The sequence below is a fragment of the Dromiciops gliroides genome, chromosome 5 (assembly GCF_019393635.1).
Source record: "Dromiciops gliroides isolate mDroGli1 chromosome 5, mDroGli1.pri, whole genome shotgun sequence".
Lineage (NCBI taxonomy): Eukaryota > Metazoa > Chordata > Mammalia > Microbiotheria > Microbiotheriidae > Dromiciops > Dromiciops gliroides.
In genome coordinates, this window is record NC_057865.1 from 290828550 (window position 1) to 290845465 (window position 16916).

General features: G+C 52.0%; 1 protein-coding gene across 6 annotated transcripts in view; it reads left to right on the top strand.

Moving 5' to 3' along the window:
- The first annotated feature begins 2136 nt into the window (after nt 1-2136).
- Nucleotides 2137-16916, top strand: part of MGAT3 (beta-1,4-mannosyl-glycoprotein 4-beta-N-acetylglucosaminyltransferase) — a 41881-nt gene continuing 27101 nt past the window's right edge. Inside the window, exons 1-2 of one of the 6 annotated variants that reach the window (XM_043966269.1) lie at nt 9911-10108; nt 10359-10482. Coding sequence is in view for 1 of the 6 variants with exons in the window: in XM_043966265.1 (XP_043822200.1) it covers nt 9177-9262 (86 nt within the window). In the remaining 5 variants the exon portion in view is untranslated. Of the gene's footprint in view, nt 2264-5000; nt 5947-9082; nt 9263-9910; nt 10109-10352; nt 10483-16916 lie in introns of those variants that run through there. The other 5 variants (XM_043966267.1, XM_043966271.1, XM_043966268.1 and 2 more) reach the window with 5 other exon arrangements.

A 16916-nucleotide genomic window follows, 5' to 3' on the forward strand; every position in this document is an offset into this window, starting at 1 on the left:
CAGGCTGCTCTGGATTCAGATCCTGACTTTGCCACTTACTGTGTGTGACCTTGGGCAAGTCTCACTGTGTCCCAGTTCCCTCATCTGTAAAATAAAGGTGGGGGGACCCTAGGTGAGGTCTAAGGGCTTTTTCAGCTCTCTCCCTGCTTTCTCTCCCAACTCCTTGAAACTGGCTTGTTATTCGATTTCTATGCTCAAGGCTACCACAGCTCTTGGCAAACAGAAAGCATTTAATCAATGCTTTTCGAGTCACCCAGCCATCCTACAAGTGGGCCTAGGCCGAAGCTGCGCTGTCACTTGGACCTGTCTGCTCACAGCCTCAGGCTGCCCGCCCTATCCCACTCTCCAGGACTGGCGTCTTAGTGCTCAAAGCCCCCGACAAAGGACGAGGACAGGGGCTCTCTTCCCTTCGGGTTCTAAGGGAGTCTAAGAATCTCAGACTCTTGGGCTGTTTCCGGACCCAGTCCGCATGCTCCGGAGAGTAGAGTAGGGCAGTGGCTATTCCCTGAGCACCCAGCTGTTAAATAGAAGGCTCCCAGATAGATTTCATCGAGCCCGACCCTTTCATTTCACAGAAATGCCTTGGTTTGCCCAGAGTGGCATAGAGAGGCCTGAGCTGAAATGCGAACTCCGGGCCCGACGACTCCAAAATCCAGCGCTCTCCCCGCAACACCGCCCTAAGCCTAGCACCCGACCTCGCACATAGCAAGCGCCTAATTAATGTTGTCGAATTGATTTGCGCCTAAGTGGTGCAGATGGCAGACCCATGTCCAGCTCTTCCTCTTCACTGGCCCCCCGCCCCCAAGGGAAGGCGACAAGGGAACCAACCAAATTACTGCAAGCACAGGGGACCCCTGCCCGGCTTTCTCCAGCCTCTCCAGTCCCCAGTCCTGGAGGCGGGGTTGGAGGGAGGAGGCCGGATCGTCCCGAGAGAGCGCTCCCTCCTCCCTAGGCGGACCTGGGGCTGGGCGGGGAGGCGAGCTTGCGCCGGTCCCACTGGTTACCTAGGGCAGACCCTCCCCCAAGCCCACCCCTCTTCCACCAGCAGTCACTCTAGTCTGGTTCTTCCCCCGCCGAGCCCCCTACCCTGACCTTCCGCCCCCCCTTCCCTTTTCCCCACACAAGGCATTCCTTTGTATACCCTCCACTCGCGGAGAGTGGGGCGGGGGGAGAGAAAAGAAGGGAGGAAGGGAAAGAAATGGGGAGAAGAGACAAGTGGGGAAGGGAGAGGGAACGTGCTTCGCTTCTCCTCTAGCTACCGCGGATTGGAGGGGGGGGGTGGGCGCCATAGGGGGGCTGGGCGGGATTGGAGCAGGAGGCAGGAGATACCTGCGCACACCCCCAAGGCCGGGCCAGGGGGCGGGGCTGGGATGGAGGAGGATGGGGGGGAGGAGGGGAGAAGAGGCGGGTGAATGGGGTCGGCGGGAGTGAGCGCCTAGCTAGGAGACAGAGAACGGACCGGGAGAGGCGTGCCTCCCACCCCCACCCCCTCGCCCTAGCGCCCGCCAGCCGGCTCCCCCCAGCCGTCCCTCCCTTCCTCGCCGCGCACCCGCACCCGCACCCGGACGCGCGCCAGGCGCTCCAGAGGAGGGCGTCCGGGAGCGGGGGGCCCGTGCGGCCCCCAGCCCAGGCAGGCGGGGAAGAAAGGAGGAAGGCAGGAAAGGAGAGGAGGCGCCTGAGCCCCCGCTCCGGGGGCGTCCAGCTTGCGGATTGCGCCCCGGCGGCTCTGGGGGCAGGAGGAGGAGGAGGAGAAGGGGGGGGGAGGGACACAGAGAGGAGAAAAGGGAGGAGGTGGGGGAGGGCAGGACAGGCGGGCTGAGCTCCAACGGGAAGCTCTCCCATCTATTTATGTCGGCGATCGCGGCCGGTGCCGCGGGGCCCGTTCTCTGCATCCCTGGGCAGCCTCCCTCCATCCCGGGGCGGCCTCCCTCCTTCCCCTCTCTCTTTTCTCTCCTCCGGGTCCTTGTTCCTGCCCTGGCCTCGGTTCCGCCCCCTCCCCACCTTGTCGCGGTTCCCAGGCAGGGCGGAGGGGTCGCTCCGTCCAAGGGTCGGTGTGGGAGCCGCCGCCGGGCTCCCCGGGAGGGGGCAGCTCCGAGATGCCAGGGGGCGGCCGCCGCCGCCGCCGGAGCCGGCCATGGTGGGGCGAGGAGAGGCTGTTGCGGCGCCGGGTCTCAGCATCTCCCCGCCTGGGGCCCGGGGCGCCCAGGAGCAGCCGCCTCCGCCACGGCCGCCGCTGCAGCTGCTGAGAGCCGGTGGGCGATGGGTGAGTGCCAGGCGGCCGGGTCCCAGCTCCCCAGCTCCCCCCCAGGGCGCACGGACGCCGCATCCTCTACTCCTCTCCCGCACCTTCCAGGCCTTCCAAACCCCACCTTCAGCCTCCCCTCCCTACTCCACGTGAACCCCCCCATCCTCCCTTCAAACCCTCGGACCCCGATTTCCCTTCTCCCCTCCTCCGGGCCTCCTAGGCCTTTCATCCCCCTCTCCCCTTAAACCTCCCTGCAGGAAGCTGCCTGCCTCTTCTCTCCTCAGTGGCTTTCCTTCTTACCTTTCTACAGAAGGGAGCCCCCTACCTTCCATGAGTCTGCCCCCCTTGCCTTCCCTCACCTGGGCTAAGGTTAGGGTTACTTGGGTGTACGAGGGGGAGCTGTGAGTTCTCTCTCAGGTGTTGGATGGTGAGGTGGCCTTGGGGTAAGGGATCAGCCACTTTAAGTCAGACTGCATTTCCCATCCCCCACCAGCTCTTACAACAGCTGAGACCCCCATCTCCCCCTCCCCATCCTGCTCCCTGAGCAGAGATCACCTCTCTAAGAGCCCCCCTCCCCAACAGCCTGGCTAGGCTATCTGTGTGACTGGAGCCTCTGTGTAGACCCTGGGATTCGGATGGGGAAAGGGCCTGGAGCTTGCAATGGGGGATGGGGGAAAGATTTCTCTGCCCCTAGCCCTTCCCCATCTCCTCCCTCCGGCTCCCTCCCCCACCCTAACGCTGGTTGATGCAGCAGGAAGCCCATCTGCTTGGCACCCTCCCCCCAACCCCCCCAGGGCACTGGATGGGCTTGTGTGCCAAGCCTGCAGCAGCCTTGGGGGTGGGGTGGGGATGGGGAATGGCTGTGGAGGGCCTGGAGGGGGAAGGCCTGGTCTGTAGAGGTAAAAGGGAAACCTGGCCTCTCCGGGTCCCACCTCATCCTCCCTACTAAAGCAGGCCTAACCTTTCTTGGGTCTGCAGGCTTGTAACTGCTTCTAGAGAACTGGGGTGGGGTGGGGTGGACTGAGGGAGTAAGTGCTTGATTGTGTGTTTGTGTGTGTGAGAGAGAGATGTGTCTGCATCTGCAGCTGACTCTCCTGGTGAGATTAGTGGTTTTCACCATTCCCAAGGTTGGGCCTGGATCCCCTCCTTTCCCCCATCCCCCTCTCCAATCCTTGTGTCCACGGAGAAAGGGCCAGGAAGGGAAGGGAGAACAGAGAGGACAGTCCAGTCCTCGAGAGAGAGAACCCCAAGGGACTCATTCGGGAGGGATGCATGAGCCAGTCCCCCAGCTTTCGACCTTTGTGTAAAGATACAGACAGAACAGGAAGCCCAAGGCTTGTGACATCAGCCCAAAACAGCTAGGGAAAGGAGGACAGTGGGAGATGCCCAGAGCAGGCCTTCCTCCCTCTCTAACTAAGACTGTCTGGGCACATCTGGCAGAATTCATTCCCAAGGAGCCTGGAGCCCCAGATATAGCCCCTGAAAGCTGGAGTCTCCATTTTGTAGGGTCTGCACTCCCCAAAAGCCACCCCCCCCAAGCCTGAGAAGCTCAATGACTGTTTCCACCTTCTTTAATACACTGGCATCAAGAACCATTTGGGGATCCATGTTCCTCTCCCCATTCCCTGCTCTAGATAGGGCTAGATTGGAAATCCCCCATAAAGAGGACTGGCTTGGCTCTGACTTGGCCTTTCCCCAGCACTACCAAAAGCCCCAAACGGGGAGTCCTGCGCCTCCACTCAAAAAGAGACCAGTGCAATCCCAGGACCTCCGAAAGGAGCCGAGAGGTCTGCACAGAAAGCCTTGGAAAGCCCTCTGGGACAGCTGTCAGATGAGGGAGTTAAACCAGATGGTTTGTCTTGCCAATACTAGATCTTAGGGGCTATGCTCCCTGACACACCTGGTCACCTAGTCTGTGCTTGAAGACTGACAGGGATAGGGAACTCACTACCGTTCCAGGCAGCCCCTTCTACTTTTAAACTGCTGTCTTTATTAGGAAGTTTTTCCTCCTGAAATTGAGCTTAACACTTTGCAGCTGCGGCTGCCCTCTCTTCCCCTCCTGTCTTGCTCCTAGTTCTGCCCTCTGGAGATTTAATCTAGAAAGAGACAGAGGGAAGGAAGAGAAGAGGATTTGGGGGAGTGGGGAACTGAACCTTTGGTTTCATTGGTAGAGGAAATTCCGAGGTGAGGAAACACCCCCTAGAATGGAGGTCAGCACAGTCTTGTGGGCTGCAACTTAGAGGGTTAGCTTTCTAAAGCACCGAAAGGTTAAGACACTTGGCCAGGGTCACACAGCCCGTGTGTGTCAAAGGCAGGGCTTAAACACAGTTTGAGAGCTGGAAGGGACCCTAGAGAAAATCTAGTCCATCCTGAACAAGCCTTCAGTATGAATTCAGAGAATCCGTTTTAGCTTCTGGGATTCTGTTCCTAAGCATGATGTCAGTGGGACAGCTGGTGGCACCATGGAGAGAGCTCTGGGCCTGGAGTCTGGAAGGTCTGAGTTCTTATCTGGCCTCAGACACTTCCTAGCTGTGTGACCTTAGACAAGTCATTTAACTTTGGTCTGCCTCAGTTTCCTCGTCTTTAAAATGGGGATAATAGTACCCACCTTGTGGAGTTGTGAGACTCAAATGGGATGATAGTTGTAACAGTACCTGGTACACAATAAGCATGAGATGAATTCTAGCTGTTATTATTATTATTAACCACCATGGAGAAGCTGCATCTTACTATGGAGGGGGCCAGGTGCCTGGGCCCTTAGAAGTCAGAAAGACCTGGGTTTGTCCCTGGCTACTGTGTTCTCACCAAAGAGCATTTATTCCCATTGGGAATGAGGAAATTAAAATGACTCTCCCCTGTGTCCTCAGGAAGCTTACAGTTCCTGGTCTGGGCAGGCACTGTCCTGGGTGCTGGCGAAAGAAAACACCCGCTGCTACTTTGCAAACTTCCCCCTGAAGTCAGAGGACCTGGGTTCAAATTCTCACCTTTAGTGCTTACCCATGCAACCTGGGGCAGTTACTTTCACTTCCCTGGGCCTCAGTTTCCTCTTCTGTGAAATGGGGGGATTGGGCTCCATGGCCTCTCAAGAAGCCTTCCAGCTGTAGACCTATCAGGCCATGACTTGGCTCGAAAGTCCAGTCCTAGGTCCTTTGAGCTCTGTTGGCTGCCCCAACGGTCCCATATGGCAGGGACTGCTGGCTCTGTTTGGTTCTGAAGGACCTGAGGCTCAGAGAAGAGGTGACTTGCCCAAGGTCACAGGGATAGGAATTCCAGGGTAGGTCTTCCAGACTCCAGGTCCCCTGCTCCACTTGGTCCTGCCCTCCAGAAACTCAGGGCTTAGATGGGGAGCTTGGGACATATACCCAACCTCCCTTTCCTCAGTCCTAAATGATGCCATTACAGATGGTGAGTGAAGCTGTCAGTTCAGGGAGAGGAGTGAGCAGTGTGGGCTGGGGTTAGTCAGGAAGGCTTCCTGGAGGGGGAGGCAGAGGTGGGAATGAGTGTGCTGTGATATGTTCTGGGGACAGTGAGAAAGCCATGCTGAGTGAAGGACTCAGAGGCTGTGAGAAGTCTGGTGAGGAAAGAAACCCAGAAACCCAGAAATCCTGGTCGGATGGGACCAGACAGGCTGTGGAAAGCAGGCAAGAGAATGTGAACTCAATGCAGCGAATTATGGGGAGTCACTGAGTGATCCAAAGCTGGTAAGTGACAAGATAAAATCAGTGTTTTAGGCTGAGGAATGTGGGAAAGGGATAATAATGACTAGGATTTACATAGCATTTTAAGGATTACAAAACAGGAACTGATTTGAGCCTCACAACAACCCAGGGAAGGAAGTGCTCTCATTAGCCCCATTTTACAGATGAAGAGACTGAGGTAGGCAGAGACTAAGTGACTTACCCAGGGTCTCACAGCTAGTAAGTGACTGAGGCTGGATTTAAATCAGTTCTTCCCAAGCCCAGGCTCAGTACCATTGGGAAGGTGCTGTATGAATTTAGGGATGAGGTGGAGGGTCTGGGGTGGGGGGCACTGATTACAGTTCAATATGGGGAAGAAGAGGATGGTGAATGGATTGGATATTATGGAAGGACCAGTTGAAAGAAGATATGTCAGGTCTTAGGAGAAGCAGCTGTTGCCAAGTGTGTAAAGGGAGAAGAGGGATTGTCCTTGTGCTTGCTTGGCACCAGAGGGAAGTAGGGTGGATGGGTGGAGTGGTTGAGAGGCATCATGGGATTAGATTTGGCTTTGTGGTCATGAAGCAACTGAGGTCCAAGGAGGTACAGTGATTTACCCGAACCACACAGCTAGTGGGTAATTGGGAAGTAATGAGTTCCCCGTTATTGAAGGTGGCCCTTTGGAGACTGGATAAGCACAGGGCAGGATATTGGAGAAAGAAGTCCTGCTGAGCCTAGAAGTCCCTAGGGTCCTTCCACTGCTGTGTGGAAGCACATCTGGGGGATGGAGGTGATGGGAAAGAACCCCAGGCCCCTGGAAGAAGGCAATTCAAATCCAGCAGCCTGGAAATAAGGCTAAAGTCAGGAAGGGCATGATAGCCAGATCTCAGGGCTGTCCTAAAGGAGAGACGGCAACACACCGGGTGGCTTCAGAGGGGAGAAGTGAGCCCAGCGAGCGGGCGTTAGGAAGGTAGATTTCAGTTCAGCAGAAGGAAGAACTTTCCCCAAACGGTCCGGACTTTCTTGTGAGGTAATGAACTCCCTGATCCAATAGAAGTTGGATAACTAACCATAGGGACAGTGTAATGGATGCCCCTGCATTGGGTGGGAGCTGACAGGTTGACCAACTCCAAGAAGTAGGATGGCATATCAGATGACTGTATTTGGAATTGGGAAGGTCTGGGTTCAAATTCAACCTCAAATCCTTACTACCTGTTGAGGGCAGCTGGGTGTGGATAGAGCCCTGGGCCTGAATTCAAAACTGGCCTCAGACACTTCCTCGATGTGTGACCCTGGGCAAGTCATTTCACCCTGTTGGCCTCAGTTTCCCCATCTGAACTGGGGAAGGAAATGGCAAACCCCTCCAATATCCCGCCAAGAAAACCCCAAATGGGGTCATGAAGAGTGGGACATGATGGAACAAGGTAGCTGTGAGCAAGTCACTTCCCCTCTTTGGGACTTTTCTCCTTGGAGCTAAGGAGTCACAAAACGGGGGGGGGGGGCACATCCTGAATTCCTGGCTCTTCCCCAGTGCTTCCATGAGTCCCTTGTTGGGGTTAACGGGGTCCACGCATGCATTATTTGTCTCCCCAGTGTACAGGTGAACAAACCGAGGTGCCACAGCAGTTGGGTGCTGACTCAGAGATTAGGCCCATTTTTGCATTGTGTATTTGCAGTGGAGTTAGTGGGGTGGTGGGGGATGAAGATGAGAATGCAGGACAGACAGAAGGTGAAACAAGAAGAGCTAGCATCTCCGTACAGAATCAGTGTCCAGGGGGCAGCTAGGTGGCACAGTGGATAAAGCACCGGCCCTGGATTCAGGAGGTCCCGAGTTCAAATTCGGCCTCAGACACTTGACACTTACTAGCTGTGTGACCCTGGGCAAGTCACTTAACCCTCACTGCCCTGCAAAAAATAAACAACTAAAAAAAAGATAAATAAAAGAATTAAAAAATTAACAAAATCAGTGTCTATCTGTCAATGGATTTGATCTTCACAGCAACCCTGGAATGGAGGGACTATTATCATCTCCATTTTTTAGATGGGGAAACTGAGGCAGAAAAAGTTTATGTCACTTACTCAGGGTCACATGCCTTGCGAGTTTCAACTCAAATCTTCCAGTGCCCTAGCCACTGCACTGTGCTGCCACACTCACAGCTCAGAGGCATAGAGCACTATAACTCTTTCCCCCAGTGCGCAGATGAGCAACTTGGTGTTGTGGCAAGAAGGACAGATTTGGGAGTCAAATCCTGACTCAGACACTCTTCATTTAAGCCACAAAGTGACTTGCTAAAGCTCCCACAGGACTGCTTGGGACAGAACTAGGATATCAGCCCCATGGACCCCTTGGGCCATCAGTCTGACCCCCTCCTCAGAATCAAGCCTTCCAATGCATCAAATCAAATCCATGGGATTACAAAGGAAACCAGCTCTATTGAAATAGTCATCAAAACATTTGGTTGTTTTTTTTGTTTTTTAAAGATAAAACCCCTAGTTTGGAGACTCTGATGTCCAATGAAAGAACCTGAAGCTCAGATTTGCCCAAGGTAGTAAGTAGGTGACAGACATAGGATTTGAACCCAGGTCCTCTCCCCCAAGCCAGGTATCTTTTTTTTGGGGGGGGGTGCAAAGTGAAACAGAGTTAAGTGACTTGCCCAGGGTCACACAGCCAGTAAGCATCTGAGGCCAGATTTGAACTCTGGTCCTGCTGACTCCAGGGCCGGTGCTCTATTCACTGAGTCACCTAGCTACCCCCAAGCCAGTTCTCTTTGCATTTTATCCCTGATGCCTGGATGACTCTCTGGGGCCCCCATATCTTTCATGTGCCAGGGCTACCTCTCCTTCCAGGATAGCGCAAGCCCCCCTGCCATAAAGAATACCCATTCCACCCCCCACCCCCGGCTCCCTCACCCTCATCAGATGCCTTTTAGCTTTGCTAAGCCCTTCTCCTCCAAAGCCCAGGGCCTCCCCCCCCCCACCCCGTCCCTCTCCGCCCCCCCCCAGCCCCTCCCACTCGCCTCAGTTCTCCCGCAGGGACCAGAACACATCTGGTCTTCCCTCCTTCCCTGTTGTTCCATTCCCAGGGGAATGCTGGCGGCTCTCCATCCTCGGCTGTTTGCACAGCCCCACCAAGCAGCTACCCTCGGGTCTCTCTCTGTTTTTCTAGCCCAGGCCTGGCAGTGGGTTCACCCTTTGTCTGCCAGCACCCTCACCCCCTCAAGGAGTTTACTTTGCACAGGGTTAGAAGACATTCAAGGATGGGGACCAGAATGGAGCCCATCTTGTTCCAAAATCTGAGCACTCGTCATTGGACTCCTGGTTCTGGAGCTGGAAGGGACCTCAGGTGATCTAATCCAACACCTTCATTTGACATGTGGGGAAACTGAGGCCCAGCGAAGTTGTTACTTTGTTCTAGGTCACAGAGCTTTCAGGATTTGAACCCAGACCTTTTTTTTTTTGGTGAGGCAATTGGGGTTAAGTGACCTACCCAGGGTCATACAGCTAGTAAGTATGTAAAGTGTCTGAGGCCGGATTTGAACTCAGGTCCTCCTGAATCCAGGGCCGGTGCTATATTCACTGCACCACCTAGCTGCCCCAAACCCAGACCTTCTAACTTCAGATCCAGGGTTCTCTCTGGTGGGAAGAGAGGACTGGATATGGAATCCAAGGACCTGGGTTCCAATCCTGCCTATGTGACCTTGAACATGCACAGCACTTCCCCTGTGAAGGCCTCACTTTCCTGATCTGTTCAAAGATGATCTCTTAGCCTGGAGAGTTTAAAGGGACCGTAGGCGTTCTATGAAATTGTCCACCCCTGTACTTCCTGTCCCAACACTTTGGCTTCTCCAAGGTCCTGAAGTGACCCCCTGGCCTTCCTTCTGGGAATGAGTCAAAAGGCAGGAAGGCAGGCTGCTCTTAGACAGTAGTAGGTTGTCTGGGGCTCCCAATAGATCCTATCTTCCCTGGCAGCTTCCCAGCTGCGCGGAAGGAACTGTCAGATTTTGTGCTGAATTTCTGAGGACTCACCTCCAAGGCAGGAAGAAGGAGCAGCAGGAGGGGAAGAAAACCCCAGGAGGATCTGAGCAAGGCCAGTGTCGGAACTCCCTCCACCAAGCCGCAGGGCATCGCCACCGACGGCCCTGATTTAGTAGAAGAAAAATTAAGTGACTTGCTCAGGGTCACACAGCTAGTAAGTATAGGACAGGGTTGAATTGAATCCCCTTCCTCTGACTGAGTCAATCAGCAGTCTTTGGGGAAGTCTCTGGGCCTGGGATGCCAGGAAAGAGGCAAACCCTTCTCATCTCTCAGGGAGCTTATATTCGAATGGGGAGGGAAGGGGAGGGGAGAAAGAGAGAAATAGACCCTTTTGTTCGAGCTTTCTATTTGAGCGGACCCTTCCAGGTTACACTCACATCTCTCCTCTTTGATCCCTATCACAGCCCTGGGAGGGAGGCGGACAGCTCCGCGTTACAGCCAGGGACTTGGTGGATTTTCCCTCACTTCTTCCTGATGTCGATAAATCAGCAAACATTCATGGAGTGCCAACTTCGTGCCTGATACTGTGTAAGGGGCTAGGGATGCAAAGACAAAATTGAAACATTGTCTGCCCTTAGAGAGTTTTTGGTCTAGCCAGGCAAGACAACTCATACCTGTGTTATAATGGGTAGAGAGTCAGCCTTAGGCCGGAAGACCTGGGTTCGAATGTTACCACTGATGCATATTGGCAGTGTGCCTCCTGGCAAGTCTTTTTACCGTTTACTTCTCTAAGACTATAAAGTTGCAGAGAAGGTGGCCACCTGTGCTGGTAGGAGTTTCCACACTGGGATTTCTCTTTCCCTATTGTGTACATATAAATGTAAATAAAAATAAATATTGTGTGTATATCCTTTTTATTAACATTTATTTTATTTACACATATATGTAAACAAAAATCATTTCAATAAAGAAAAAGTGCTAGGTTTTGACCGACTGGAGCTTTGAAGGAGGCTCAGGATTGGAAGTCCAAGGCTAGGAGGAGGGAGTGCATGCCTGGCAGGAGTGTGGCACTGTACTTGCAAAGCCATGGAAGTGGGAGATGGAATGTGGCAGAGGAGGGTCCATCAGCTGGAATGGAATGGAGGGGAGTGGAGGCTCAAGGAAGTCAGAGCAGAAAGGTGGGGGGGGGGGGGGCGGGGGGGCGTGATTCTGGAGGAAAAGACCTTTTTGTTTGTTTGTTGTCGTTGGGTTGTTTTGTTTAAGGAAAAGACCTTTGAGGTCACCTTGTCCAGCCTCCTGCCTGATGGATGGATCTGCTATGTTAGTGCTGCTCCATAGCAGTCCAACATCTGCTTGAAAAAAAATCAGAATTGGCTCCGGGGGAGTGAGCAAGAGAGTCTCCCCAGCCCTAGGGCTACCAAATAGGGCCCCCAGATCCCGGCTCCGGGGCTTCCCCCTCTAATCACATTGGGCTGCCTGGGTGGAGAAATAGAATGATGACAAGGGGGAGCAGAAGGGACCAAGGAAGATGTTGGCCAAGAGCCAGGCTGGTCTTGTTCAGAGGCAGAGTTTGTGATGAGTATCGCCCCATTTCTGCCATGAGGCACGAATGCTATTAGTCCCATTGGATAGACTGGGAAAAAAAGGCTCAAAAAGGTGACGGGATGGGGCAGCTAGGTGGTGCAGTGGATAGAGCACCGGCCCTGGAGTCAGGAGGACCTGAGTTCAGATCCGGCCTCAGACACTTGACACTAGCTGTGTGACCCTGGGCAAGTCACTTAACCCTAATTGCCTCACCAAAAAGGAAAAAAAAAAGGGTGACAGGATTTGCCTGGGGTCCCATAGCTAATGAGTGTAAGAGCAAAGGGAGACACCTTTCCCCCACCTCCACCACACCCCCTCCCTTCTAAATATGGACTTATTCCATCTGAAACCCAACTGGGAGAGAATTTAGAGCTTGGACTGTCAGAGGGAACAAAGGAAGGAAGCACGAAATGGTTAGCCGGTCAATAATCCCTGAATGCCCACTATGTGTTAAATTCTGAGGGTTCAAAAAAGGGCAAAAGACAGCTCTTGTCCTCCAAGGGCTGAGGACCGGCTCCTGCTAAATGATCTTCTGGACCCTCTACTAAAGCCTGTCTTTGGGGGGTTATTTCCTTATCTTTGAAGGTGAGGTCCTTGAGGGCGGGGACTGGCTTTTTGCTCTTTGAATTCCTAAGAAAGAATTAACATTCTAATGGGAGAAGATTTCACTTAAGAGTAGGAGAAAGTTCCCACTGGGGGTTGGAATGACCCTAAAGCGCTCTAGCAGGCAGAGCCAAAGCTGACCTATCGGCGCTCCTGGAGACAATTCTGCCTTAGAGTGGGAAAGAGGGACTCTAGTTCTCGCTTCCTAAGTGACTAATCACTTCTTGGCACTGACAGCGTCAGACCTGGGAGGACGTTTGGGCTCCTTCCTTTTCCATAGGAAGAAACTGAGGCACAGAAGGGATTTGCTTGCACAGGGAGGGATATACAGCTGGTGGTAAGTAGCACAGCCCCATCTCCTGCCTTCCAGTCTTCTACTACTACTGTTTACTAGAGTGCTAGACTTAGAATGAGGAAAACCTGGGTTCAAATCATGACTCTCTCACTTAGTCACTGTGTGATCCTGTGAGTGAGACCCTGTGTGACTCAGGTTCAAATCTCACCCCCGGCTTTTACTCACTGTGTGACCCAGACTGATCCTTCCGCACCCCCCCACAACTCCCCTTTGGCCTGTTACCTTATCTGCAAAAGGGGAAGCTTGTATGAAATGGTCAGTCACTCACAGCTCTAAATCTATGACTCTATGATCCATTAGAGAGCCCTGCCTCGCCGCCCATCCTGCCCAGTGGTTGGCATTAATCATGCATTGCTTTCTGGAAGAGGCTGCCAGTGAAAGGCAAGGAGGCCAGTGGTTTAATGGATGGGGGTGAAAGGGCTGAGTTGTGGCATAATGGGTGCTAGGGTTTTTTGAGGGCTGTGGAAAGAACTCTGAAAAGAAGAAGGTTAAAGGTACCCAGTGGGGGAGGGCACAACAGTTAGAATGATCGGAACCACAGAGCTTAAGGAGTCCAACCCCATCCCCCTTTCATTTTACATATGGGGAAACTGAGGCCTAAAGAAGGGAAACTTAGTTGCTAGAGATTAGACTTCCCGGGACTCTTTTTACTATCAAGTTGCCGCTGAGTGAGGGAACCTTAGCATTAATCAAGGCCATTCCGTCATTCATTTTATTTTATTTTATTTTTGTTTTGTTTTGTTTTTTGTTTTGGCGGGGCAATAGGGGTTAAGTGACTTGCCCAGGGTCATACAACTAGTGTCAAGTGTCTGAAGCCGAATTTGAACTCAGGTACTCCTGAATCCAGGGCCAGTACTGCTTTATCCACTGGGCTACCTAGCTGTCATTCATTTTACACATGGGAAAACTGAGGCCCAGAGATGGTAGGTGCCTTGCTCAAGGCCACACAGCTTCTTAAGATCTGGAAGTTTTATTTCTACTCAGGGTTCTACACTTAGTTGCCTTAGAATCTTTCATTTTATACATGGGGGAATTGGGGTTTAGGGAATTAAAGGGAGAGGTGCTGAGTTCTCTGTCAAGGAGTCTTCAAACCAAGGCCTGATGACCACTTGTTGGTAATCTCGTAGAAGGAATTTACTCTTCAGAGTCCTGGAGAGAGTGAAATGAAAGAGATTATGTGTTTTGTCTGAGGCCACCGAAGTCAACAAGCCCCAGGCACTGTGCTAACTCTGTGGATACAAAGAAAGGCAAAAAATCCGTCCCTTCCCTCAAAGAGTTTACAGTCTTTTTAGGGAGAAAATGTAAACAATGAGGTGCCTATGAGAGAAGGAGGGGAAATGATCTGAGTGGGGAGAAACTAAGATTATGGAAGGCCTAGCAGGCTTTTTGCAGAAGGCGAGTGAGACTTTAGCTATGACCTGAAAGAAACTGGGAGGTAAAGATGAGGAGGAAGATCGATCCGGACATGGAAAATAGCCAGAAAGGGAGTGTCTTGTTCACGGAACAGCCTGGAGGCCAGTGCCCTGGAATAAGGTGTAAAAAGACTACCAAGGTAGGAGGGGGCTGGGGTATGGAGGGCTTTGAATGCAAAACAGATTTTGTATCGGATCCTGGAGGTGATAGGGAGTCACTGGGGGGTGCGGGATGTGTTTGTGACATGGTTGGATGGGCACTTATGGAAGATGACTTTGACACCTGAGCAGAGGGTGCATGATAGTAGGGAGAGACTTGAAGCTATTGAAATAGTCAAAGTATTAGGTGATCTGGAGCAGGGCTGTGACAGTGTCAGAGGAAGGGACGGGCTGGATTCAAGAGAGAGTTGTTGCTGTTCAGTTGTTTCAGTCCTCTCTGACTTGTGACGCCATTTACAGTTTTCTTGCAAAGATCCTGGAGGGATTTTCCATTTCCTTCTCAGGCTCATTTTACAGATGACTTACCCAGGGTCACACAGCTAGTGTCTGAGGATGGATTCAGATCCAGGAAGATGAGTCTTCCTGACTCCAGGCCTGGCATTCCAGCAGCTCAAAAGAGAAGACAAAGGTAAAATTGACTGGCCTCGGCACCTGATTGGCTATTGGGCGTGAGAGAGAATGAAAAGGTGAGCATCATGCCCAGGTTTCAAGCCCGAGTGACTGGGAGGTTGGTGGTGCCTCCCCAGTAACTGAGAAGCTAGAAAGAAGGGAGAGTGTGGAGGGAAAGACACTGTTTGGGATGTGTCTCGTTTAAGGAGGTTTCCAAAAGGCCATTGGAGATGGGGGAAGGTGAGTAGATTGGAGGATCAGCAGCAGAGATTGGTTCTGTGGGAGCTGATGAGGTCACCAAGCCTGGAGGCAGAAGAGCAGAGGGGTACCCATGTTTAGAGGGCGTGGTCTGGAAGAGTCTCCAGCAAAGGAGGCAGAGGGGTAGGAGGGGAACCAGGAGAGTGCCGTGTCACAAGAAAGAAGAAAAGGGGTATCGACAGCCTCTGAGACTGCGCAGACAGGAGGATGAGCATCCAGAAAAGCCCATTAGACTCAGCAGTTAAGAGATTTTTCCTATCTTTGGAGGGAGTAATTCCAGTAAAGCAATGGATTCTGAAGCCAGAGTGCAAAGAATTAAGGAGAGAGTAAGCGGAAGGGAAGTGGAGGCACTCATCACAGAGGGATTTCTCTTCTCGGTGAGGGAAGAGAGCTCTAGGCTTTTAGCTAGCCGGGGTGGATGCATCAACGGGCACTAGGGAAGCAGCCAGGAGACAGAAAGAGCTTGAAAGTGAGAGAGTGGGAATAATGGGGAGGGGGTGATGCTTGTAGAGGGATTGGCCTTGGTGAGAAGCAGGGCTATGTGAGTCAAGAGCGAAGGAGGAGATCAGGGCAGAAGCCCCTTGAGTGACAGGAGATAAGAAGGAAGGAAGGAAGGAAGAAAGGAAGGAAGGAAGGAAGGAAGGAAGGAAGGAAGGAAGGAAGGAAGGAAGGAAGGAAGGAAGGAAGGAAGGAAGGAGGACACTCTTGACAAATAGCTTTCAACTTTTCAGAGAAATAGGAGATAAGGGTCTCAGAGGAGAGGGCTAGTGGAGGGCAGCTATGGGAGGTTTGAAGAGGGATGGAAGGGAATGGAATAGTGAGTTAATGAGGGAGATGGGAAAGGATTGCTGTGCTTTGGCGAGAGCCCAGTTGAGGTTATGCAACAAGTTTGTTATGGACGAAGGCAGCACAAATTCGTGATTTTTTTCCTCAGTCTTGTTCAGTAGTAGGGTCGTCATCGCAGTAGTAGTAGTAGTAGTAGTAGCAGCAGCAGCAGAGGCAGTGATTCAAGGCTGAGGTTAAGGGCAAGCTCAGTGATTTGATAAAAAGGGGAGAGGGACTCAGAAGATATGGCTAGTGAGTGTTTGAGGCAAGATTCAAACTCAGGTTTTCCTGACTATAGTACCCTGTTGAGAAGGTAGGTTGCTTAATGAGCCTGGAAATGGATTGAATGAAAGTCCCTCCCAGCTCCTACCTTCTTTTTTCTAAGATTTTGCCTGACTCAAACATTGTATTCTATATTCCTGGTTCTAAGCTCCTGGCTCTGACATTCTGTGTTCTAATTTCCCTTTCAGATCGATTTCATGTCCTAGGTTCTCTCTGGGCTCTGACATTCTGTGTTCTAAGACCCTTCCAAACTTTGGTTTTCTTTGTATTAGGGGTCAAATGAGATAATAAGCTTTGACAATTTTAAAGCCCTTTATAATGTTAGCTCTTATTAAGTTCTCTCCCAGCTGTGACATGCACCCTGTTCTAAGCTCTGCCCAGCTGCCATTCTCTGATCTGAGCCCTCCATTTTCCTCTGCCACCCCCCAACCCCCATCCATAAGTCTAAGATGCAGAGCTTCCTTCTTTGGCTACAGCCCCGTCTGGCTCAGGCAGTTGGTTGATTCTGTTTTTGCTGCTTAGGACATATACAAGCATGTGTGTGTTTGTTCTTACAACAACTGGTTGGATTTTTGTTTGTTTGTTTGTTTTGTGAGGCAATTGGGGTTAAGTGACTTGCCCAAAGTCACGCAAGTATGTGTCTATTTGTGGGAAAATTGTATGCCTCTTCCCTAGTAGTTGAGTGTGTCGATAAGCATTTATTAAGCACCTACCTTGTGCCAGTCAATGTGCTAAGGGCTGAGGATATAAAGAAAGGCAAAAGATGATGCCTGCCCTCAAGGAGCTTAGTCTAATAGAGGAGACAAGAAGCAAGCAAATATGTATGAACAAGCTATAGACAGGATAAATAGGATATAATTAACAGAGGGAAGGCACTAGCATTAAACAGACTCAGAAAGATCTTTCAAAGGGTGAGATTTTAACTGCAACCGGAGAAGCCAAGAGGAGGAAGAGAAGAAATAATGTATGTATGAAATGTGTGTAAGAGGAAGTTCATTTGGAATCTAGACTGTCTTGGGTCTGAACAGGGGAGGGGGTCACTCATGACATGGCCCTAGCATTTGAGCTCTGTGGGGCTCTCCCTGTCCCACCCT